Source organism: Halichoerus grypus, chromosome 6, assembly GCF_964656455.1.
Source record: "Halichoerus grypus chromosome 6, mHalGry1.hap1.1, whole genome shotgun sequence".
NCBI lineage: Eukaryota > Metazoa > Chordata > Mammalia > Carnivora > Phocidae > Halichoerus > Halichoerus grypus.
The window spans coordinates 40,078,916-40,101,167 of record NC_135717.1 but is presented as its reverse complement, the minus strand read 5'-3'; the positions used below and the strand labels follow the sequence as shown (position 1 = coordinate 40,101,167).

The 22,252-nt window shown below is 62.1% G+C and overlaps 4 protein-coding genes and 1 long non-coding RNA gene across 15 annotated transcripts; 3 read left to right on the top strand and 2 right to left on the bottom strand.

The window, feature by feature from the left end:
* The first annotated feature begins 657 nt into the window (after positions 1 to 657).
* On the top strand, positions 658 to 3,284 carry ANTKMT (adenine nucleotide translocase lysine methyltransferase). Of its 5 annotated transcripts, none has more exons than XM_036083443.2 (5): positions 658 to 2,131; positions 2,307 to 2,432; positions 2,515 to 2,655; positions 2,848 to 2,898; positions 3,029 to 3,284. In XM_036083443.2, the coding sequence occupies exons 1-5, from the start codon at positions 1,970 to 1,972 to the stop codon at positions 3,248 to 3,250; spliced, it is 702 nt and encodes a 233-aa protein (XP_035939336.1). In that variant the 5' UTR covers positions 658 to 1,969; the 3' UTR covers positions 3,251 to 3,284. The 5 variants fall into 5 exon arrangements, with proteins under 5 accessions (XP_035939336.1, XP_077931148.1, XP_035939338.1 ...); XM_036083444.2 differs by having other exon boundaries at positions 1,799 to 2,131; positions 2,307 to 2,411; XM_078075022.1 differs by lacking the exon at positions 2,848 to 2,898.
* Positions 3,281 to 7,121, bottom strand: CCDC78 (coiled-coil domain containing 78). Of its 4 annotated transcripts, none has more exons than XR_013448963.1 (14): positions 7,013 to 7,121; positions 6,718 to 6,804; positions 6,551 to 6,637; positions 6,161 to 6,313; positions 6,011 to 6,067; positions 5,843 to 5,904; positions 5,641 to 5,719; positions 5,412 to 5,537; positions 5,034 to 5,221; positions 4,796 to 4,957; positions 4,579 to 4,622; positions 3,765 to 3,831; positions 3,588 to 3,688; positions 3,281 to 3,510 (listed from the first exon to the last, which is right to left on the bottom strand). XR_013448963.1 is itself a non-coding variant. In XM_036083434.2 (14 exons), exons 1-14 carry the CDS (start codon positions 7,070 to 7,072, stop codon positions 3,399 to 3,401), a joined length of 1,431 nt encoding a protein of 476 aa, XP_035939327.1. In that variant the 5' UTR covers positions 7,073 to 7,121; the 3' UTR covers positions 3,281 to 3,398. The 4 variants fall into 4 exon arrangements, 3 of the variants coding, with proteins under 3 accessions (XP_035939327.1, XP_077931146.1, XP_077931147.1); XM_036083434.2 differs by having other exon boundaries at positions 4,579 to 4,658; positions 4,796 to 4,967; XM_078075020.1 differs by having other exon boundaries at positions 4,796 to 4,967.
* A 526-nt stretch (positions 7,122 to 7,647) lies between these two features.
* Positions 7,648 to 10,836, top strand: HAGHL (hydroxyacylglutathione hydrolase like). Of its 2 annotated transcripts, XM_036083442.2 has the most exons (9): positions 7,648 to 7,806; positions 8,201 to 8,404; positions 8,756 to 8,820; positions 8,910 to 9,027; positions 9,104 to 9,212; positions 9,290 to 9,393; positions 9,629 to 9,730; positions 10,072 to 10,151; positions 10,408 to 10,836. In XM_036083442.2, exons 2-9 carry the CDS (start codon positions 8,300 to 8,302, stop codon positions 10,574 to 10,576), a joined length of 852 nt encoding a protein of 283 aa, XP_035939335.1. In that variant the 5' UTR covers positions 7,648 to 7,806; positions 8,201 to 8,299; the 3' UTR covers positions 10,577 to 10,836. The 2 variants fall into 2 exon arrangements, with proteins under 2 accessions (XP_035939335.1, XP_035939334.1); XM_036083441.2 differs by lacking the exon at positions 7,648 to 7,806 and having other exon boundaries at positions 8,013 to 8,404; positions 9,632 to 9,730.
* Positions 10,837 to 10,871: 35 nt separating this feature from the next.
* Positions 10,872 to 18,607, bottom strand: CIAO3 (cytosolic iron-sulfur assembly component 3). Of its 3 annotated transcripts, none has more exons than XM_036083440.2 (11): positions 18,464 to 18,607; positions 17,207 to 17,302; positions 15,639 to 15,782; positions 15,223 to 15,355; positions 14,624 to 14,758; positions 14,224 to 14,342; positions 13,894 to 14,023; positions 13,218 to 13,290; positions 12,610 to 12,747; positions 11,997 to 12,154; positions 10,872 to 11,803 (listed from the first exon to the last, which is right to left on the bottom strand). In XM_036083440.2, the coding sequence occupies exons 1-11, from the start codon at positions 18,527 to 18,529 to the stop codon at positions 11,565 to 11,567; spliced, it is 1,431 nt and encodes a 476-aa protein (XP_035939333.1). In that variant the 5' UTR covers positions 18,530 to 18,607; the 3' UTR covers positions 10,872 to 11,564. The 3 variants fall into 3 exon arrangements, with proteins under 3 accessions (XP_035939333.1, XP_035939329.1, XP_077931145.1); XM_036083436.2 differs by lacking the exon at positions 18,464 to 18,607 and adding an exon at positions 18,209 to 18,432; XM_078075019.1 differs by lacking the exon at positions 18,464 to 18,607 and adding an exon at positions 18,230 to 18,432.
* On the top strand, positions 13,945 to 15,960 carry LOC118530143 (uncharacterized). Its single transcript, XR_004914484.2, has 2 exons — positions 13,945 to 14,084; positions 14,181 to 15,960. It is a non-coding gene; the product is annotated as an uncharacterized LOC118530143 (long non-coding RNA).
* Positions 18,608 to 22,252: the final 3,645 nt, after the last annotated feature.

Genomic DNA, 22,252 nt, shown 5'->3' with positions numbered 1-22,252 from the left:
GGGCCCCAAGGACGGCTTCCTCTCGAGGGATAAGCAGCATCCTCACCCTTGGTGTCTGTCCTGACTTGGTGTGTGTCCTGTCAACTCTCTACAGCCTTTCATTGGAAGGAGATGCCTGGCCACACTAGGGGTCACTGTGGACTGCCTCTCGGACCACCTGTCTAAAAAAACGTGGGGCAGCTGCTCTGGGGTGGGCTCTTGGTTGGACAGTGGTCTCTACGCACCTGCCCCAGGAAGTGCCTGAGCCTCCCATGCACACACCCTCCCCGGAGAAAGTGCTGACTTTGCAACCAGTTCTCTGTTCATAAAGTGCACAAAGGGCAGTTGTGGGTATGGCTAACAGGGCCAAAGGAGCCCCCAGGGTGCTCCAAGACATGCCTCAAAGTCCTGGGCCAGGGGCTTCATGCCTGCCCTGGGGGAAGGGGCCAAGGGGAAACGGTGCGGGTGAGCATGTATGTGGGGGCCATGGGCTACGGAAACTGGCCTGTGGGGCACCTCCGGGCACGCGCACGCGCACGGGTACACACCCAGCTGCCCAGTGCCCAAAGGCGGAGGAGCAGAGTGCAGGATGTGAACATGAGCGTTGTGGGGTGTGCACTGAGGAATCGGGTTGGGTGCGTTCATTCAGTCAACACATTTTTATTGAGTGTCTGTCAGGTGCTGCTCTAGGCCGTGGCAATAATGCAAGGAACAGAAGACACAAGAGCAGGGTGCCATGTAAGCACGCCCAGCCTAGAGCCCAGTACACAACCTTTCTTTCTGGGGAGGGCCCTGTGACAGTCCCAAAGGAGACAGAATGCTATGAGCCAGGTGGGGCCACCCCCCCAGTGGTCTTGGGAGCAGGGCACTGGGGTTCCCTGCCTCCCGGGGACACCTGTCTTTCAGGACTGGTGGCAGCTGGGGCCAAGTACAGGCAGGCACGTGGGGCCGTCTGTACTTGGGGGTGGGGGCAGCGGTCTTGGGCATGTTTATATTGTCTGACGCCGAGGCTCTTGACCAGGGCAGCAGATGGGTCCAAGTCCCTACCATCCATGAGACACCTGGCCTCAGGTGGGATGAGGAGGAGGTCCTGGCTCAGGGCTCTGTCCCCCCAGCTGGCTTCTCCCACTCCCAGGCTTTGCCAAGTCACCTCTCGAATCTCATATGTTAGGACATTTTTTGGAGAAGGAAGGTGATCTCCCCCTCTTGGGGCTCTTTCTCGCACTCCCGTGGCTGAGCCAGCTCCCCTCCTATCACACTCACGGAGTGTCCGCTCAATCTCCTGGTCAACCCTGCCTCTCAGCGGAGCGCCCAACTTCCTCAGGCCCCGGCGCAGCCTCCAGTCCCTGCGCACTCGGACTGACTGCCTTCAGCTGTGGGAAGGAGCCGGAAGGTGTCCTCCCTGCACCTGCCCCTGGCTGGGCTGGCCTTCGGGGTGTCCTGTGGGCGGACACGCGCCTCCCCGGGACGGCCTCCCCACCCCCGAAAAGGAGCCTCCTTCCCCCCGGGCTCCAGGCACGCCAAACCGGCCGCTCGCGCAGGGCCCGCGGGAACCCCCGGGAGGGCTCCCCTTCCCTTGAGCCGCAGCACCCCGTTTCCCTGGAGCGTCTAGCCCTCTCTGAGGTCGGCGCTTCTGTCGTGTCTCCCCGCGCGGGGACGTGTGGTCCACGGGTCCCCGTGCCAGGGGGGGCGCAGACTGGGCCGAGAGGGCTGGCGAGCGCAGGCTTCGAGCGGGACCCGGCGGGGCCAAGCTCCGCGGCCCGGAACGCGCGGGAAGGGCCCCGGGCCCGGGCGGAACGCCAGGGTAGGGCCGCTTCCGGCGCCCCGCCGAGGCCTCCGTCCCGCCACTTCCGGCGTCTCCGTTAGGAGCCGGGTGGGCACGGGGCGGGGGCGAGGGTGCCATCCAGCTCCCGGCCGGCGTGAGGGTCTCGGACCCGAGCCCGGGAGGGACGTTGGGGCGGGACGACCCTGAGCCGCGCGGCCCGCAGCCATGGAGCAGGACGAACCGGGCGAGGCGCTGACAGAGCTGCGCGAGCGGCGGCTGGGCGCGCTGGAGCTGCTGCAGGCGGCGGTGGGCTCAGGCCTGGCCGCCTACGCCGTGTGGGCGCTGCTGCTGCAGCCCGGCTTCCGCCGAGTGCCGCTGCGGCTACAGGTGCGGGGCCCGGGGGCTGCCCCTCGGGGCCAGCGGGGCGTGGGGGCCGGCTGCAGGTGGGGCAGGGCGCCCGCGCCCAGACAGGAGGCTCCGGAGGCCGGCTCCGCGCCCTCCCTCCCCGCCCCGCCGTGTGACTCAGGCTTGGGGACCCAGCCTCGCCTGCCTCCTTGCCCAGGTGCCCTATGTCGGTGCGAGTGAGCGGCAGGTGGACCATGTGTTGTCGCTGCTGCGAGGTCGGCCGGGAAAGATGGTGGACCTGGGCTCTGGCGATGGCAGGATCGTAAGGAGTGTGTGTGTGTGTGTGTGTGGCCGGGGGGGGGGGGGGGGGGGCGGTTCTTGCCAGCGCACCTCCTTCTGGTCCCCACAGTCTCCTGTGCCCACAGGTGCTGGCCGCCCACAGGTGCGGTCTCCGCCCAGCTGTGGGCTACGAGCTGAACCCGTGGCTAGTGGGGCTGGCTCGGCTGCATGCCTGGAGGGCGGGCTGTGCCGGCAGCGTCTGCTACCGCCGTGAGGACCTCTGGAAGGTAACCCAGGGAGTCCGGGAGCCCCTCAGACCCTGCACTTGACCTCCACACTTCCAGTGCTGGTTGGCCACGGTGTTGACAACCCCAGGTTCCCCTGCCACCTGCGTGGGCTGGGGCCAGGACTTGGAAGCCACAGTGCCCACATGCCCACCAGACCTCCTTGGCCGGGGCTCTACTCCCCTCCTCTTGCAGGTGAACCTGAGGGACTGCCACAACTTGTCAGTGTTCCTGGCCCCTAGCGTGGTAGGTCTGGGGTCTGCTAGCTACAGGGGAGGCCCAGGCCATCCTCCGTGTGTGTGCTGGGCCTGGAGGAGGATGGGCAGGGCAGCCGTGTTCCATTGTGCGTACCCTACCCTCCTGCTCTCTCCCACAGCTCCCACTGCTGGAAGACAAGCTGCAGGCAGAGCTGCCCCAAGGGGCCCGAGTGGTGTCGGGGCGCTACCCCCTCCCCACGTGGCAGCCTGTGGCTGTGATGGGTGAGGGTGTGGACCGTGTCTGGGCCTATGATGTCCGTAGTGGTGGGTTGGCTGGTCAGGCCTCCGCAGGACCCAGTTCTGCATCAGTCCCTGGGGCCCCCAATTCTCAGGGCGGCTGACCATTTGGACACAATAAAGACTCGGTGGACTCTGTCCTGACTCTTGTTGGGTGGAGGGCTGGGTGGAATGACCCCCCCCCCCCCAAGGGGGTGCTGTGAGGAGGGCTCCATGCTGGCTGTGAAGAGTTCTGCTCTGAGTGACAGCTGGCTAGCGGCTTCGGGTCTTTGGGTGCTGGGGCTTGATGGGAGCTGTGGCCCCCACTTTCCACACGTTCTCTGTACCCATGAGCTTCCTCAGCCTCAGGATCTCCTGTCTGTACCTGCTTGGAGGGGTCAGGATTAGTTACCTGCCTGGCTGTGCACAAGCCCGGCTCTGTTACCTGGGACTGAGGCCCACCTGCCGAGGTGCTGGCCCACATACTCCTGTAGCTCAGAAAGTTGCTCCTCAGCCATCGTGGCCCGTACTAGCAGCTGCGCCCGCTCGCGTTCCAGCTCCGCCTGCCATGGGGAGGGCATAAGCTATGAGGCTGGACAAAGTGTGAGAAGGGGCCCCCAGCCAGGCCTTGCCTATTACCTGGGTGCCACGGGAGAAGTCTTGGAGCTTCTGGTGGATCTGGGCCCAGGATGCAGCTTCCTGGCCCCTGTGAGGAGAGAGGGAGGGGCAGGTATGAGGGCCAGCATTAGGCCAGGTGTTGGTCAATCACCTTGCTCAAGTTGGGGCACTTAGATGCTGACTTGCCTGCTGGGAGCAAGGTCAGGACAGCATGGGCCCACCTGGCCACTCTGGGCCCTGCTTGGGCCTTTGAGCCATCAGTAGGTACATGGGGGCAGGGCAGCCCAGGTCCAGAGGGCCTACTGGCCGCTCACGGAGGGCTAAGCCACAAGGCCAGACAGTGACCCCGGTGCTGTATGAATGTTGATGGGGGGCCTCCCCCCATTCTAGGGATTTATTTCTCAAAACTCTGGGAGTTGAGCTGATACCAGCCCCTGCCCATTGCACAGTTCGGAACATGGAGGCCCAGAAGCAAGGGCTGCGAAAGCCACCAGGCAGCCTGCTTCTGTCCTGTCCCGGGGCCAGGGCCTCTGCTGGCCATCCACCACACCTCTTCATCCTTAGGTCCCCTGGGTCTCACTGAAATGTGCCTTTCTCAGGTGATCTCCCTGACCCTCCCATTCAAGGTTAGCCCCTCTCCTGTCAGGGCCCCACTTCACCCAGGTACTTGGCTTTCTGTGATTATTGATGTCTCCCATACAGACTGAAACCCAAGGGCACAGATGGGCCACCTTGTTCACCACCGCAACCAAAGCCCCACCCAGGGCTTAGGGTTGGGGGAATAAATGAATGATCTCCCTGCAGGTCCCCCCACCACCCACCCCAGGGTACTCACTGTGGCTCTGACGTGCCCCCCTGGGAGGCTTCATTGGGCCCCTTCTGTAGGAACAAGAGCAGCATCATGAGCCTGGTGGGCTGTGGGAGGGATTCTCTGTTGGCTGAATGAGGCAGGCTGCTCAGGGATGGGGTCTTTGCTGAGCCTGGGATGGGCCTGGGGTGTGTTCTGGGGTGCTGTGCTCCAAGGCCAGTGTAGGGCAGCAGGGAGAGCTCACCTGGGCCTGGAGCTTCCACAGCTTTGTCTCCAGCCTGGCCTGGGCCGCTCCCAGGTGGCCAAGTTCGGAGACCAGGTGCAGAGACAGTGGCTCCAGGTGTGAGGTGGCTGCATCAAAAGTAGCTTTGGGGGTCCTGGCTGCCCCAGTGGAGTCGGCCAGCACCTGCCGCACACTAAGCCACGTGCCAAGTCACATAGGGCCACCCCACCCCAGGTGCCCGTCTCAGGGAGGGGCCCACCTGCAGGCGGCCAGCAGCTCCTCGTGTCTACGGCTCATATCTGCCAGGCGCTTGCGGTAGGCACGAGCAGCCCGGGCCAACTGCTGCTCACGGCGGCGGTGCGCTGCCCGCATGTCCTCCAGAGTGGTCTCCAGGAATGTGCGGAGGGTTGCCGCGGCCGGCTCCCGGCCCACGCCGTTTGCATACTCCTGGAGGGAGTGGGGCGGGGCTGGGGCCAGGGCCGAGGGGGCGGGGCTTGCCGGGCGCACACTGCTTCCCACAATCCCCTCTGCGGAGCGGAGGGGGCCGAGCTGCAGGCGGACCCACCCAGGCTGGGCTTGGACTCCCCAGGACGCGAGGCCTCCCTCTCACCACAGGGCCACCCCACCCGGTGCTCACGGCCACGGCTCGGGCACAGCGCTGCAGCTGGACGGCATGCTCCTCGTTCAGTTTCTTGAGCTGCAACTGCAGCTGGGCGTTCTCTGCCTCAGACTGGCGCAGCTGGCCTTGGCAGGCAGACAACACCTGGGGGTGGAGGCAGCCTTGAACCGACACACCACAGGGTGGACCTTTGTAGACTGTAGGACACCACCTACTAGATCTCAAAGTGGGTCACGCTGGGCCTCACCATGGCTTGTGCGGCTAGTCGCTGCCCAGCTGTCCTGGCCTCCTGTTGGGCTCCCTGCAGTCGCCGGCCCAGGTCTGCCCTGCGGACAAGCATGTGAAGCTCCGCTGGGCCCAGGGTGGGGACTCCCTCTGCTCTTGGGAAAAGCCACTCTGAGCCTGGTGCGGTCTGGATCCCCTCCATCCCAAGTGAGGCAGCCACTCACACACGTGTCTCCAGTGCCTGCTTCTGGGCCTTGTGCTGCTCCAGCACCCGCTTCCATTCTCCCTGCAGCTGCGGGGTACACAAGCTCTGGGTTCCTGGCACTGCCCAACACCACCCTGGGCTGGGAGAAATCTGGACAGATCCCCAGGCTAGGTGGCTGCACACTCACGCTGTTCCCCAGCTTCTGCTGTTCATCCCTAGGGGTCAGGAAGTCCTCAGGCTGTGCCTGTATGAGAGAGTCGGTCCCAACCTCACTGTGCCTCTGCTGCACCCCTGTTGGGCTCCCACCCAGCCAGGCCCTCCATGCACTCATGGTGACCTGAGGTCTGTGGTGGACGGAGTGTCCCTGCTCCCAGGCCTTGTGCTGGAGCCCCTGGGCCAGCTCCTGGTGGTGCCCCAGGCCAGCCTCTGGGGGGGCTGCGCAATCACCATGCAGTTCCAGCTCCAGCACCCGGCTTTCCAGCCGTAGGACCTGCAGGGTGACCAGGGTGAACAGGTGCACCTGCCTGCCAGGCCACCCAGGGTAGGTCAACATCATCTGGGTACATACAGGGACACAGCACACACAGGAGACGTGGGGACTCACAGACACTGCATGAGTGTGTACAATCACATGGGTGTACCTGGACCCCTCACAGCACTGGTCCTAGGTATGCACCCTCCCTCCATGTGCTCGGGCTGGCACATGTGGGCACATACCAGCACCCACCTCACTCTTCAGCTTGAAGAGTTCAGCCTCATGCTGCTCCCGCAGGTGATGCGTTGTGATCTGCAGGTCGACCAACTCCTTGGAGATCTGTGGGTGGCCAGGGTAAGAGGTGGTGCCTGTGGGACCCTCCCTCTTGCTAGCTAGCACTCTAGGGCCCCCACACCCACCTGCAGTTGGTGCTCCTCACTCAGCTCTAGATCTGAGGGAAGCTCTGTCTTGAGGCTGGTTGTCCAGTCCTCTGCTTGTGGCAGAACCTGGAGAGGCATCCCCCCCCCCCCAGTTGGGTCTCAGGCTTGTGCAGTGGACTCCACTCCCAAGGAGCCACCAGCCATGCACTCCCCCCTCCCCAATACCCCTCCACACACACACTGCCTGAGCTAGGGCAGTTTCTCCTGGCCTCTGAGGGTATAGGCTGAACCCCCGACCCCATGGCAGAAGCAGAAGTGTCCTGGAGGGACTCACGTTCTCACTGGCCCCAGGTCGGGGCGCTGGCCTGGGGCCTGTGGCTGCTGCATGCTCCATAGACAGAAGGGACTCTGGCCTCCCCAGGTGCAGTGCCGCCTTACCTACTGGCCTGTTGCTGCAACACTGTGGCTTGTGTTGCCAAGGCCTCTGTTGGTCCCCTGCTGATCCCCGGAGCTCTGGGGGCCCCGCCCACGAGGGCATTCGAGGGGAGGCGAACTCCCTCAGCTCTTTCCGTATATGGCTTCCCCATCCTTTCTGGTTTCCGGCGCCGCAGCATTTATCCTGGGCACTGATGGAACCAGGAGTTCATGAGAAGGCCCAGCACAGAATGGAGCGACCGCGGCTGTCACTGCTGTCCTCGCGCAGGGTGCCTGCCCTGCCATGGGGGTTCACAGAGTAGGCGCATTCTGCGTGCCTACTGTTTCTGGTTGGGCGCTGGGATGGGCAGGTGAACGAACTGTAAGGTTCCCCCGCCCCCAGCCCGAGGGAAGGGGGCGCAGACGTTCCAGTCAAGGGGCTGGGGGACTCAGGACTGGCTCAGCCCCGGCGCCAGGAGGGCTTCGCGGAGGCGGCGCCGGAGGGCCGGGAGCTGGGGGTCCGGACGTGCGTGCGGCCCCCATCGGGAACGCGCGCGCCCCAGCCCGCGCACGCTTGCTCCCTGCGCCGGGGCACAGGCCGTTGGCGACAGCCGGGCCGAGCGCCGTGCTCCGTTCAGGTCCCGTGGCCAGTGTCTGAGGCCCGTGTCTGTCCGGCCGTCTTTGAGACGGTCCGCGCTGGCGTAGCCCCTGCGGGTAAGGAAACGGTTCGGGCCGGTGTCTCGCCGCGGCGGCAGGGGGACCTAGGGGGCGGGGCGGGCCTGGGGAGGGGCGGGGCGGGCCTGGGGAGGGGCGTGGCCTAGGCGCGACGCACAGAGTGGCACAGGAGGGCGTGGTTCAAGGGGGAAGGCGGGGCCCGCGGCGCGGGACGGGCGGGGCCCGGGCGGTTGCGTCGTCGCGAGGGGCGGGGCCTGCGCGGCGGGCGGCGACGGCGTCGCTGTCGCCGGGGGCTGGCGTCCGCGCTGGCCGTCCGGGCTTGAGCCTGGGGCGTGGGCTTCCGCACCGCTCCTCCGGGACGTCCGTGGAGCAGCGAGCGGGCTCCCTTTCTGGCCCTCAATGTGTGTGTGGAGCTGACCCCTCCCTTGCACAGCCCTGCCTTGGCCTGGAGAGGGAAGCCCCCGCCCTGAGGAAGGGGTTCGAAAGCCTGGGGGCCTCTCGAGAAGACGCGGGGTGCCTGAGCTCTGCGACCATGAAGGTCAAGGTCATCCCTGTGCTCGAGGATAACTACATGTACCTGGTCATTGAGGAGCGCACGCGGGAGGCTGTGGCCGTGGACGTGGCCGTGCCCAAGAGGGTGAGGGCAACCTGTGGGCGGCGGGGAGCGCCGCTGGGGTCCCCCGACAACTGTGGTTGGAGCAGGCCCTTCCCCTGTTCTCTCATCTCTGGGTACTTGGCGATTACGGTTCCCCGATTATCTTGGGTCTGCCCTGAAGTTAGGACCACCTCTGACCTCCGTTTTCCCCTCCTTGGTGCCTGTTGTCGTACGCCCTGGGAGCTCATTTATTGTCTGCGGGGTCTCCCTTACCCCTACGCCCCCTGGCCCGCCTGGGACTCTGTGTACATCACACCTGGCGCCCTAGTCGGGGGCGGGGGGTGGGGGCGGCCACCTGGCCCTACCAAATCTCCCTAACTCCGTCCCTTTCAGCTGCTGGAGATCGTGGGCCGGGAGGGGGTATCACTGACCACCGTGCTGACCACCCACCACCACTGGTGAGCGCGGTCGGGGCGGGCCGAGGCGCGAGGGCATCGCCCCTGCCCCACCCCGAGCCCGGCGTGATCCTGCTCCCGCCCGTCCGCAGGGACCACGCGCGGGGAAACGCGGAGCTGGCGCGGCTGCGGCCAGGGCTGGCTGTGCTGGGCGCGGACGAGCGCATCTGCGCGCTGACCCGCAGGCTGGCGCACGGCGAGGAGCTGCGGGTGAGCGCGCGCCCGGGAGGGCGGGGAATCGCCTTGGGCCCTCCCGCCTCACCAGCCGCCCGCCCCTCTGCCGCAGTTTGGGGCCATCCACGTGCGCTGTCTCCTGACGCCGGGCCACACCTCCGGCCACATGAGCTACTTCCTGTGGGAAGAGGAGTGTCCGGATCCGCCCGCGGTGTTCTCGGGTACTGGCTGCCCCGCCCCGCCAGCCCCGCCTCCCTCTGACCTTGCCCCACCTTCTCTGACCTGCTGTCCTCCCCAGGGGATGCGCTGTCGGTGGCCGGCTGTGGCTTGCGCCTGGAGAGCACAGCTCAGCAGATGTATGAGAGCCTGACGGAGACCTTGGGCAGCCTGCCCCCGGAGACGGTGAGCGGCCATCCCTTCCCCTCCTGCAGGGTCCAGTCGCCCTGCACAACCTGGAGGCTCTGTCGGTGACTTGTGCCACAGGGGTGCAGAATGAACACTCATCAGCCGAGGAGCCAAGGCAGACCAGGCACGGGGTGCTGGGGTCAAGGGAGGGGCCAGGCCAGCCCGGGTGAGCGCCTCCTTCATCTCTGCCTGTGGCAGCATTGTGCACCCCCTGAGTGCCTCCTTTCTCCAGAAGGTGTTCTGTGGCCATGAGCACACGCTGGGCAACCTTGAGTTTGCACAGAAAGTGGAGCCCGGCAATGACCACGTGAGAGCCAAGCTGTCATGGGCTAAGGTGCGGCCACCCCTCCGTCTCTCCTAGAGGTTTGGAGGGTGGATGAAGGTTGGGGCAGAGGAGGGGCACTGCAGGGGGAGTCAGACTTGACCAGACCTGGCTTAGCCCGGGCTGTACCACTGACTGAGGCTCCTGCTGGGGAGGGGAGGAGTGGTTGGCTTTGGATAGGGGCCTGGGCAGCTGGTAGGACTGGCCCAGGGGTGGCTGCCCTCAAGGGCCGGATGGGGCGAGGTAGCCCTTCTTCTGCTCCCGCCCCCAGGAAGGGGTGAGTAGAAGGAGCGGAGCCAAGTTGCCTGGGGCTCTCAAGACAAGGCTGTGACAAGGGCCTGTGGTCATTCCAGAAGAGGGACGAGGATGACATGCCCACAGTGCCATCCACCCTGAGCGAGGAGCTCCTCTACAACCCCTTCCTAAGGGTGGCGTGAGTACTGGTCGGCGTCCCAGGCCTTATGGGGGACCCGTGCCCACCCCAGGGGCTGTGCCCCAGAGCAGGATGCCTCACGGCTGGCCTGCTGTCCTTTGGTCCTCCTTGGCGTCATTTGGGCACTGCACGAGGTGCCAGGGGACTGGTTATTGGGCTGACTGGCACCAGGGAGCGGCTGCTCTTTAAGTGTCCTCTGCTAACACCCCCTGGCAGTTCCCCAACAGACTCCCCACGGCGTCCCCTTTCCCCACAGAGAAGAGCCTGTGCGCAAGTTCACGGGGAAGGCAGCCCCAGCTGAGGTCCTGGAGGCACTCTGCAAGGAGCGGGCGAGCTTCCAGCGGGCAGCTGAGCCGGTGCAGCCACAGGCTCGGGCTCTCCTGGCACTGCAGTGGGGGCTCCTGGGCACACCTCGACAGAAATGAGCCCCAAGTAGACCTGCTGTGGGGGCAGGCAGCACATCTCTCCTTCAAACCTCAGCCGACTGAGCCCATAGGAGGATTGCCTCTGGAACCTTCCATGGCCCTACCCAGCTGGCTGTCCAGCCTTGGAGGGGGGGCACCCTGGCACTGGACATGTGAGGCCCCTCTCTGGGGTGCATGTGAGCCCCGAGGCCTGGGCGTTTCGGAAGCAGCGTGCTGGAGTGCACAGGGCTTCCGAACTTTGAATAAAGCTGTGAAAGGTTCTTGACGCTGGTCAATGCTCTTGGACTCGGAGCCGTTTTCAGAGAGATCCCTTTATTAGATTGGGAGCTCTGTGACAACAGGCCTGGCGGGCTTACCCCAATCTGCCTCTCCCCCACCCCCGTAACCCAGCTGTGGAGATGGACTTAGTGCCTCATCTCACAGGGTCTCTCTAACAGAGCCTGCTTCTCGCCTGGAACTCTGCCCAGAAATGCGCGTTGTCAGGTCCGAGGCCACGGCGTCCTCAACGCCCAGTTCCAGGTGGGGCAGGTACGCCATCCCCAGCATGGGGCTCAGTGGGCTGGGTGCCCCTCTCCGGCCAGCGTTCTCTGCTGTCCAGGGCAGGTGGGTTGCCCCCAGCCTGGCAGACCCAGCTTCAGGGGTGACTCCAGGAATGGGGATGAGGAGTCCCACTTTCGCTCTGCCTTAAGCTGCCCACGGGACTGGGCCTCACCTGGGTCTCCAGGCAGGAGCAGCGAGGACACTGCTCGCAGACCTGGGCCCATGGGGAGGTTCTGGGACCTTGTGGGACCGCCGGCCCCCTGCCCTAGGGAGTCTGGGTGAGGGCAGGCTGGAGGTCACCTTGCCCGACTGTGGGTCCTGAGTCCCGTTTCTGTGTGGGTTAGCGCAGTCAGTGGTTTGGGGGCGATCCCTGGGGTCTCAGGACATGAGCTTCGTGGGAGTCCCAGTATGGGCTGTGCTGGGCCCAGCAGCCCTGCGAGGAGGCCTCCTACCACCTGATGCTGAGGCCAGAGCTGGCCTTCTCCACCGCGTGGTAGCTCGTGTGCAGCAGGTGGCCAGCCCGCTCCGAGCCCTCGCCCTGCAGCCAGCACCTGTACAGTTCCTGGACGCCAGGCGCCTCCTCCGGCGCCTCGGTCCTGACCATGCCGTACAGCATCTCCACGTGCTGGAGAAGCTCCTTGCTGGGCGTGCCGAGGGCCTTGAGCTGGCCTCCGCCGTTCAGACAGCCTGTGAGCGGGGCAGGCAAGAGCATGGTCATGACGGGGATGCCTGCGCAGGGGATACGGCACAGGCCCCCCCACACTGGCTCTCCTGACCACCCAGGTCGGGGCGAGGACAGGGCTCCACTTCCAGCCCCCCTGCCCGGGTGGGACCCTGCCTACAGCCCGGATGCTAGAAAGGGCCCCCGTGCCACAGCTACCTGCGGGGCAGGCCATGACCTCCACGTAATGGTACGGGCAGCGCCCTCGCTTGAGCTTCTGCACCAGGTTCTGGATGTTGCGGAAACCGTAGGCTGCGGCAAAGTGCAGCAGGACGCGGCCCTCCTTCTCCAGGGTCACCTCCTGGAAGTCCTTGTTCCTGAGGGGGGCACAGGCCAGGTTCCCTCCTGCTTCCCACCCCTGCAGGCACATGGGCCACCCTGACCGGCTCCTCCACGGGGGGATGGTGATGGAAGGGGAGGGCAGAAAGCTCACTTCCGCTCAGTGTCCTGATCTTTAGAATGGGAACTGCCTCCCTCCCGAGGATGGCCTCGTCAGACAGCCCCCGGCCCCCCGTCTGTGGAAGGGGGCATTATGTGGGGACGGACCCTGCCACCATGGCCTCTGGGGGCTCTCGACCACTATGATGGGGAGGCAGAGCCCTGGAGAGCTCCGGCCAGAGAGGAGGGCTCAGCTCCTACCTGGTGCCCTGTGTCTTCACCAAACCCAGCCTGCTGTCCTCCAAGCGCACCTCAGCGAGGGGACCCAGGGCCAAGGCTGCCCGAGCTGGGCTGCCCTGTCCCCTGTCCCCAAGCTCCAGCCCTTCTCACTGACCTCAGGGGTCTGTAGGTGACCTCATCCACGTGGATTCCAAAGAGCTCCCGGGCTGCATGCTGGAACACGTGCTCCAGGTAGCCCCCAGAACCCCCGCCCCGATGGCTGGTGGGCTCTTGGGCAGACGCGCTGCTGCACCTGGGGAGCAGAGCACGGCCTCAGGTGGCAGCAGGGCTGCTGTCCACAGAGATTTTGGGTAACTTCTGTCTCATGTTTGAGGGAGTTGCTTTTCTAAATGGAAAAGGAGCCCAAAACCTGGGGGCTTTGTCTGTGTGTCAGGAGGTAGCTCAGGTGGGAGAAAGATTGTCCCTCTGTTGAGTAACCTGTTTTGGGGAATGCAGACCTGTGTCAAGTTGGGGTCAGCTCTGATGACCATCAGTTAGCTGTCCACTGGCCATCTCATGAACTTGATTACCTCTGTGGACACCCGAGACAGACCACAGGGCAAACATGGGACCAACTAGAAGGAAGCCATGGTGGGGAAGAAAAAGGGAGGGGACGCTGCCTACTCCCACGTGCTCACTTTTGCTTGTTGAGACACCTGCAGCCCCCAAACCCACAGCAGGAGACCCTGACGCCAGGCTCCACCATACTAGGAGGTGACTCACAGACTGTCCAGGGGGGCTGGCTCCAGTTGCGAGAGGGAGACCCCTTCTTCCTCGAGCAACTTGAAGACTTCCCCTACAAGAAGACCCCAGCACAGACGCTCTTCAGTTGAGATCTCGATAAAAACAACATCGTGGAAACCCACATCATCTGCGTCCCCGGCAGATGGACACCCAAACGTCCACCTCCTGGCTTGTGGGTGGAGGATGAACCCAGGCACAGAGGCAAGGAAGGCCCACTTCTGAAGCCCCTCAGAAGAGCCAGCCTGCTCCCCAGACCCGCAGCCCACCCTCAGAGCAACATGGCGGGGGGTGGGCATGCCCATCCCTAGGGTGCGCCTGCAGCGGGGTGGTCACAGCTCCCCACAGAGTGGACAGGGGCACGTGTTCACGCAGGGAGGCCTTCCCCCCACTGTTTGTGGTCCTGAGCATTTACTTTTCTGGATTTTAAGCACTTGGGAGACTCTGTGAGGCTGCTCAACTCAGAAATGGGGTGACCCATGTGAGAGCGGCTGACAAGAATCTCCGGCCACCTCCCCATGCAGACTGTTTTAGAGCAAACGCCCAGGTAGTGCCGGGGGGTGCCTCATGCACAGGGGATGGCAGCTCCAGCCAGAGCCGATGGGCAGGACCCAGGCAACGCCATTCATGCCCTGGGCTCAGGACGGCAGGACCCAACCTGTGGTGACAACGCAATCCACGTCACGAGTCTGGTGCTCCTGGCTGAAGAAGTCTGGTCTGGAAGCTTCCAGCTTTTTGTCATAGCAGGGCATCACTGTCACATGGTAGATCCTGTCGGGGGTCAAATGCTGCCGAGAGATGTGGAAATGTGGAGTCGCTACCTGACCCAACAGTAAAGGGGCCCACTGGGTAAGGCGGGGGTGGCAGAGCCGGCCAGTGGCCAGGATGTAACCGAGATTCTTTGTATGGGTCTGTGGACACTGTAACTCTTGGCTTATCTTTCAGGATAATGACAGTGAATTGTTCACAGCTGGAACATTCCCGTTACCTGCTGCTGGGCAAAGAAGTCCTTGACCAGGGAGCCCATGACCTGCTGTGGGGACCGCGCAGTGCTGAGGTAAGGGATGAGGAAGCTCCCGTGCGTCTTCTCAGCATAGCAAATCCAGCCTGAGGCCGACACGGAACAAACGGAGCATCTCACCAGCTAGGCAATGAGTGCCAGGACATTCTAGGACAGACCGACTCGTACAAGGAGTTACGGTCCCGTTACAGAACGTCCCTGCCCTGCTGCCACTGTCTTGTGCTGCTAGCATCCGTGAGATCACGGTCTTGGGGAGCTAAGTGACTCTCAGGGTGCCTCCTTCTGCCAAGGAGGCCATCCTGCCAGAAGCCTGCGCTGCCCCCCTCCCCAGCATTCCCGTTCCCCGCATCCAGCAGCGTGGACACACCTGGGCAGGCGGACGTGAGCACAGGCAAGGCCTGCGTGGAGTTGGCCTGTCCTCGGAACCGCTGCACAAATTCTCTCTGGCTCTCAAGGAGACTGAAGTTCCTCGAGAAGGCGGTATCGAACACGTAGTGCACCCCTGGAAAGCAAGCACCCACCTCACCCACATGAAGGGTGGCTGAATGGTGAGGCACAGCTGACCATGCCCCAGGGAGCTGATCCCACCATGACTTGTCCAGGACCAGGCCACGCCCCTGGTGGCACAAAGCCCACAACCTCCCAGCCCAGCTCGTGGCTCACAGAGGTCGACCAAAGTCGACCTGAGCAGGAACCTGCCAGGAACCTGGGAAATGGGCCTCGATGGTGATCATTTAAAAACAACACGAGGAGCAGGCGAGTTCCAGACCAGGAAAGCAGAGGATTCAGAAGGCTCTCTCTTAAAAGGCACAGCTCTCCTGTGTCAAACCAAAGCTTTGGGCTGAGGTCAACTCGGAGGGTTCTGGTGTGTTTGAGCTCAGTGACTCGGAGGCCGGAGGTGCCCCCTCGCGGGACCCCCCCCCCCCCATGCTGAGCTACAGTGCTCACACGACGTTTGGTGCCTACCGAGTTTCTTAAAGAATGCAGTCAGCTTCTTGGCAGCGTCTGCAGGGCTCAGCTGAAATCTTGCGGCCAGCGACGCTCTGGATTGGGGTGAGACAGAAACCACAACCAGCTTCTGCTGATCGGGGGCCGCCGTCTGCAAAGCAAGGGACATGTGCTCACTCGGAGTGTTTCACACTGATCCCCAGTGGTCCAGTGCTGGTGAGTGCATGCCCTACTGCCAGGGCATGTCGTTTCTATATACGTGTAGGGCCCAACGCTTCAATGTTCAAGTATGACAAGTACTTCACTGACATCCCACTGACGCCCCTTTAAAAATGTGGGAGTGACCTGGAGATCAGCGGCCCTTGACAGCAAGAGCAAAGTATACTGGGGTCGGTGTCAGGTTAAAAAAGTCTCCAAGACCGCCCACCACTTACCTTATTGGCATCTAGAACTTTCCGCAGCTCCTCGTGGCTTTGCTGAGTGATGAGCACAGTCTCCGCTGAGGTGACACAGCCACTGCATGCCAGGCAGTCATCCAGCGAGATCTTGGCCTTCTCCAGCTTCTGAGTCCCTCCATCCTGGAAGCACAGGCACTCAGTATTCAACAGGGCCCTCTGCACAAGGACATGAGCTCTTGGGATAATGGAACCTACAGGAAACTTTTATTCTCTGGCTTGCAACACCGACAAGCAACATGGTAGTTGGCTGGCTTTGAATGCTACCGACTTTCTAAAAATTAAATATTTGTCACAGAAATTCGTACATTCTATACATATTCTAGCTCCATCAAATTCTAACTTTGGCATAAGCTCACTTGGCACATCAGAATTGTATTAATGAGGCCTGTAGCCTGTCAGGGGTGGAATGTGGGCGTGAAATCTGCAGAAGAGCGGGTGACTTGCCAGAGGTTCCTAGTCTGCACTCGTGGGGCTGTGAAGATAGGAAAATGTCAAAGGCCAGGCTCCAACGGGAGGATGAGAAAGGCAAGGCTGAGATGAAGGGGCAGAGGGCAGAGTGTGGCGGCACTCTGCCCAGTGAGCACCAGCCCCAGATGGGGACAGACACACAGGCAGCAAAAGCCAGAGGGCCAAACAGTTGCAGAACTTTGTGTTGGACGTGGGTCTCCAGGCTGATATTCTGCAACTGTCTCTAGATGCAAGCGATCCCAGCTGAGCCCCTTTACTCCCTCTGTAGACTCAGGAAGGGTTGAGCCAGGGCAAGCTGCAGAGCCCAGAATGTGACCAGAGGGCTGAGGAGATGGGGACTCCCTTCTAGCCCAGCTCATCAGGGTGGCGCTTCACATCAAAGCCACAATTTGAGCTCAGTGCATATTTTTTGAGTTAGATGGGCCTAAAGGCCCAGGCTTTGGTTTTGTGTCAAGAGACCAATAAGTTTCCCAACTTCCCTCCAAATCAGCCACGGCTGCTTGGGACGGCAGGGCCCACTGGTGCCCCCACCTCACCTTCCCTTGTGGGACCCCCCCCCAACCCTGAGGTGGCGTTTCCCTGTGCTGTGATGGGCTTGGGCAGGAGCTGTGGTGTGCTGCGGGGTCACGCTCCTGGCCTGAGCAAACGGCTGGCTCTCTCCCTGGGAATGCTTGAACCCCGGGTCCAGCCCTACCATGTGCCACCCTGAGGCTCCTCCCCTGCTTGGGAGGAGTTCCTGGACCAGGTATGCCCATGTCTGTGGTCATGGGATGGCACAGACGTTCTTGAGGGTCCAAATAGCAAACAGTCCTTAGACTAGGATCTTGTTATTGCGTAATTATTCAAAAAGCAGATGTTCACCAAAAACAAGCTGTCTGAACTGGAAAATCCCACACAATTAGAACTCACGGAGAGAGAGGGCCTCTGTGCCCCTCCACCCCTACCCCAGTCCCATCCCTGCCCTCCTGGCCTTGGTGACAGTGAATCTGACCACTGTGAAAGGTCTCATGATCACCGTACTCATGACTGGAAAGAGCAGCAAAAACATGTTTTTGGTCATCTGGGCTGGAACTTACCTGACTGACCTGGAAGTAACTCCCATCATCTTCGATATGGATCTTGGCCACGCCACTTCCTGGCCTCTTATCCACCTTCATGGGCTTGATGCAGTCCTATACCAGGAAGAGACCCTAAATGGTGGCCTGAGTGCGCGGAGGTTCCCCAAGAAGAGGGACAACCTGATGGTCATGCCACCACGCCCGACTCCTCTCCTCTGGCCACAGAAGCAGTCTCAGCAGGATGGCTGCTGACCCTGCATGCACACGGGGCACACATTCTAACACCCCGCCGGCACCAGCGGTTACTCTGCAGCTCATAGTCAGATGAAGGCCGGCGTTACCGGGCCGCAGGCTAACCCCCTGCACGCCTGCTGGCTCTGACCTTTATTCTTGTTCTCAGCATGTGGACTGGTCACTAAGAGGACACCCAGGAACCATCATTCCTGCACCTCTGCAGGAACGCTTTGCTTGGAGGTCACCGCCCTGCCCAGTGCCCAGTGCAAGTTCATTTTTCTTCCCAACTCCCCGAGTTCTTGCGGTCTCACTGTCACTACGAGAACCTCTTTGGCCGTTGCCTTCCCAGGGATGATTCGGCCCAGAACGCCCTGTCCACGGTGCTGTGACCAGCCCCACCCTTCCCCTCTTCCCAGTACTCCTCAGCTATGGCCCTCCCAGCCCTGGTCCAGCGCAGCTGGTGCGCTTGATAGGCAGGTACACCAGATAAGGACGACACCCACTTTCAAGTGTGGCCGTCCTGCCTCCCTTAGGGGCAAGCTCTGTCAACGACGACTGCACACCCTGACGTGTACTGGGCCCCAGTCAAGGCAGGTGACTCCAGGGGACCAACTCCCCTGCCCTCCAGACCGGTGGGATGGTCCCAGCTGTCTACCAGAGGAAGCGGACAGGGTCGTCCTGGCCCCGAGCCCGCCGCTGCCCCAGCGGGGTGACTCTGGCGGCCCTGCCCGGCTCCCCCCGGCTTCCGGGGACCCACAGTGACAGGGCACTCGGCACGCCCCTCACCCGCTCGCCCCGACCCCACACCCGCGGACTTGGCCTCGCTTCGCTCCTCGATGCCTTGCGGAGCAGTAACCCGGCTCGGGGCATCGCCATCCCTGGCCTCGGTTTCCCATCGGCAGGAAGCTGGCCAGAACGCCGGAGGCCCGGGGAGCGCGGGCGGGGGTCCCTGGGTTCCGATCCCGTTTCTCAGGGGAAGAAACTGAGGGGGCAGGGGGGCCCCGCCCCAGACACGGCCGCTGTCCAGGCGGGCCGGCCCACCTGAGACGGCCCGATGAAGTCATCCAGGTCCGTCAGCTGCAGCGCCCCGCTAAAGGGCGACGCCATGGCTGCCGTACTGCCGCTGGGCTCGGAGCGCAGAAGTCGCCAAACGGCGCGAAACGGCAGGCTCTTTCCGCCACGCTGCCGGAAAGAGCCCCGCGCGGCGCATGCGCATCTGTCCCCCCGCCGGACCTGGGGGGGCGCGTGCCCCCTGCTGGCGCGCCCTGCCCCGCGGAAGAGCCTGTGGCCTTCCCCGCCTCCTGGGATCGGGAGGAAGGGCCAAGTAGACCGGAGTGACGTCTCGCTCCGCCAGGGCTCACCTGCCCGCCAGGTGTGCGTCCCTGCAGTCCTTGACCTGGGAGCTCGCAGAGGCAGCAGCCTTGCTTTACTTGGTCCCACAGGCGCTCAAGACCCCAGAAGGGCGCCTGGCACTCATGGGCACCCAATCTGTGTTGCAGAGTGAGGACAATGAGAGTGACAGGGACAGGCAGCGGCTCCTCACTCTGCAGAGGCTCGGCATGGAGCCTTGGGGTTCCGAGAGGGCGCTCGAGGCGCTTCTGTCCCGGCCTCCGACGCCCTCTTCTGTTACTTTGGAGACCAGCCCGAGAAAACCATTTCCCTGTCAGATTTTCTAGTATGCAACAGACTCAGGTCTTGAGCCACTGCAAACCGAGTCAAGTCCAGTTTTAAATTTAATGACCCCTTTTTATTGGGGCTTTCCGGAGAACTCCAGTAGCTGAGTCTGGCATGTCCTGCGAACCCCGCTGGGCTCAGCCCCAGAACATCGGGCGTAATGTCGAGTCGCAGGGCCCAGACTGACCGGTGCTCCCACTCTTCTTGGAGTTCCTGCCCCAGTGTGGGCTTGTGTGGTGACTCCCACACCCGCTTGTGGGTTTTCTTGGAGGTCCAGAGAGCCAAGGCCCAGCTGCTGGGGCAGCCTTTTGGGGGGGCGGGGGGAGCTGCGCTTCTTCTCTTGGCTGCCAGGACTGGACTTTCCTGTTCAGCAGCTGGGGCTGTGGAGGGGTGGCTTTCCCCTGCAGCTATACCAGGTGGGCTTCCAGGCCCCACCCATCCCCTGTCCTGGTAACACCTGACCAAGGTCTGAGATATGATGCCTGAAATCTGAACAATCCCAAGTGATTTTTAGAAGTAGGCGAGCCCGGAATAACCTTAGGGCGTGATGGAGAGGATTTACACGGGAGGGGCTCTGGCTGAGGCTGGGAGTGCAGGGAACGTTCTCCCAACACTGGAATGGGGGAGTGCATCATGTAGATGTCAGAGCCCATGTCTATGCAGGGCAGGCTTCAATCTCTCTGTCCCCTGGAACCCAAGTCTGTAGGTACAAACCAAATGGAGCAAAGGGTGGGGTGGACAAAAGGTGGGAACAGCCCAATTGTCCATCAGCAGATGAGTGGAGAAACGAATTGTGGTCCATCCCTGCCCATGGATTAGTACTCAACCGTAAAGCAGGATGAATCACTGACCCCTGCTGCCACGTGGATGACCCCCAAAAACATGATGCTCGGTGAGGGGAGCCACCCAGAAAGCCCCAAATGCAGGATTCCATTTCCAGGACGTGTGCAGAATAGTCAACTCCGTAGAGACAGTAAGTAGCTTGGAGGTTGCCAGGGGCTGGGGAGGAGGTTTCGGTGTGCGGTGATGAAAAGGGTTGGAGAGAGAGGTATGGTTGCACCACACCGTGAACACAACTAACACCATGGACTTGTGCGCGTACGCGGGGGCACTGTGGCAAATTCTATTGCATACATTTTACTACAATTTAAAAATAATGGAAAGTATCAAAAACCGTTGAATTGCACAGTTTAAGTGGGTGGATTGTATGATATGTGTCTATATCTCAAAACTGGCTGCCCCAAGGTGTCTCCAAGAGATCGGGACAGTGAGTGCACCTGGGTCCACCTGGTTTCGAACCCTCAGTCCCACTGTCCCTGGGGAGTGCCTGGGTGACCGAAACAGCATCTGGTTCAGAAAATCTGACTGGGGGTCGCTGATGTCGTGTGCACACACACACGATGAGGGCCCCTGGAGACCCTGAGGCTCTTGAGCCAACACCATGCCTGCCTCCTCTGTGCACCTGCTCTCACACCTGCAGATTGTTTCATCATCATCATTAGTGAGTATTTGCCATACACTTCCCACGTGCAATGCCAGGGTTTCAACACGTGGAGGAAACTGAGGGCCCTGCAGCCAGCCTGGGCAGCTGCCAGGATGCTGGGACTGGGTGTGGGCACCCCTCTCCCTGAGCTGGGACAGATGCAGAGCTTGGCCTCTGCTCTAGGTGTGCCCACAGGACCCCCTTTGCCCCAAGCTGGCCAGCAGATCTTTGGGTGGGAACAGGCACGGTTTCCACCGAGGTGCATGGAGCTGCCGTCCCCTCCGGCAGGCGGACATCACAGTCTCACCGTCGGAGGGGCTGGCCCTGTGTTAGGGTCCAGCGCTGCTGCAACAGGGGGTCACAATGGGGGGTTTACAACAATAGAAGTTTATCCTCTCATTTCTTGAGGCCACAGGTCTGAGGCCAAGGTGTTGCCAGGTCCTTCCAAAGGATCCCTCCTGCCTGGTCCAGCTCCTGGTGGCCCCGGGCAGCCCTGGGCACGTGGCTCCATCCCTCCAGCCTCCGCAGCTCCGTCCCGGGGCTCCTGTGTGTCTCCTCCTAAGAACACCTGTCATTGGATTCAGGGCCCAGCCTACTACCCAGCAGGATCTCATCTCAAAACCCTCAACTTAATTACATCTGCAAAGACCCTATTTCCAAGTGAGGTCCCATTTACAGGTTTGGGGGACATGTTATTTTGGGGGCACTGTTCAACCCACCACAGCCCTCATGTCCAAGTTTTTGTGGCACCCTCAGAGGTCAGAGGACAGCTGCATAATGGGATGTGTCTCCCCAGGTCATAGCCCACCTCTCACACAGACTGCGCTGGCCCTGGGGGGCGGGGCTGGGATGGACCACACCTGCTAGGCTGTCTGGAAAGCCAGGCTTGGGCCCGCAGGTGTCTCTGGGGGGGCAGACAGCCCATGTGCAGTAGGATTACAACAATCCAGGGTCAGGAAGAGTAAAAGATGTTTTGTCTTAACCAAAAAATGTTTAGGGGCTCCTGTCTGGGTCAGTCAGAAGACCGTGCAACTCTTGATCTTGGGGTCATGAGCTCAAGCCCCATGTTGAGTGTGGAAATTGCTTAAATAAATAAAAAACTTAATAAAAAAATTTTCTCAAATATGTGATTTCAAAACATTTACTACATTCTCCAGTGCTACTGTATGGTGTCTCAAGGCCCCCCGAGATGCTGCGAAGTAGAAGTGGGGTTTGCTTCCCCTGCTCTGCATGGGTGTAGGGGGAGGGACATGTGCTTAGGAGTGGCCCACTGGGGTGGGGTGTCTGTCTGCCCAGTGGACCCACCCAGACAGTTGGGGCCTGCATGGAGGCCCCCGGCCCCGGCGCCGGACACAGGGGTGGGGGGGGACAACCAGGGCCCACAAGGGAGGGACTTCCCGCTGCATGTCAGTCATGTAGAACAAGGCCAACCTCACACCCAAACAAGGAGGCCTCCCAAACCCCAGGCGCACCCTGGGCTCCTCGTGAAGCCAGAATTGTCCCGGGGCTGAACAGACACAGCGTTTATTTGTTGAAGGAAATTACCGTGGGCAATGAGCACATCATTAGCGGAATAATCAGCACACGGCGCCTTCCCGCTGGGGCCGCCACATCTTGTCAACAGGTGTGATCCGGCAACGGCCCCGGGGAGTCCCAGCGCATGCTGCAATTAG

Coding starts and splice junctions, on each gene's coding strand:
- ANTKMT (XM_036083443.2), top strand. CDS start 1,970: ATGGAGCAGGACGAACCGGGCGAGGCGCTGACAGAGCTGCGCGAGCGG. Junction 2,132..2,306: donor GAGTGCCGCTGCGGCTACAG/GTGCGGGGCCCG, acceptor CTCCTTGCCCAG/GTGCCCTATGTCGGTGCGAG. Junction 2,433..2,514: donor TAAGGAGTGTGTGTGTGTGT/GTGTGTGGCCGG, acceptor CTGTGCCCACAG/GTGCTGGCCGCCCACAGGTG.
- CIAO3 (XM_036083436.2), bottom strand. CDS start 18,298: ATGGCGATGCCCCGAGCCGGGTTACTGCTCCGCAAGGCATCGAGGAGC. Junction 17,303..18,208: donor TGTGGGGTCGGGGCGAGCGG/GTGAGGGGCGTG, acceptor TTCCTGGTATAG/GACTGCATCAAGCCCATGAA. Junction 14,343..14,623: donor GCTCACGTCCGCCTGCCCAG/GTGTGTCCACGC, acceptor TGTCGGCCTCAG/GCTGGATTTGCTATGCTGAG.
- CCDC78 (XM_036083434.2), bottom strand. CDS start 7,072: ATGGAGCATGCAGCAGCCACAGGCCCCAGGCCAGCGCCCCGACCTGGG. Junction 6,068..6,160: donor CCGTCCACCACAGACCTCAG/GTCACCATGAGT, acceptor TCTCTCATACAG/GCACAGCCTGAGGACTTCCT. Junction 5,222..5,411: donor GCTGTGCCCGAGCCGTGGCC/GTGAGCACCGGG, acceptor CACTCCCTCCAG/GAGTATGCAAACGGCGTGGG.
- HAGHL (XM_036083442.2), top strand. CDS start 8,300: ATGAAGGTCAAGGTCATCCCTGTGCTCGAGGATAACTACATGTACCTG. Junction 8,821..8,909: donor CTGACCACCCACCACCACTG/GTGAGCGCGGTC, acceptor GCCCGTCCGCAG/GGACCACGCGCGGGGAAACG. Junction 9,028..9,103: donor CGCACGGCGAGGAGCTGCGG/GTGAGCGCGCGC, acceptor CCTCTGCCGCAG/TTTGGGGCCATCCACGTGCG.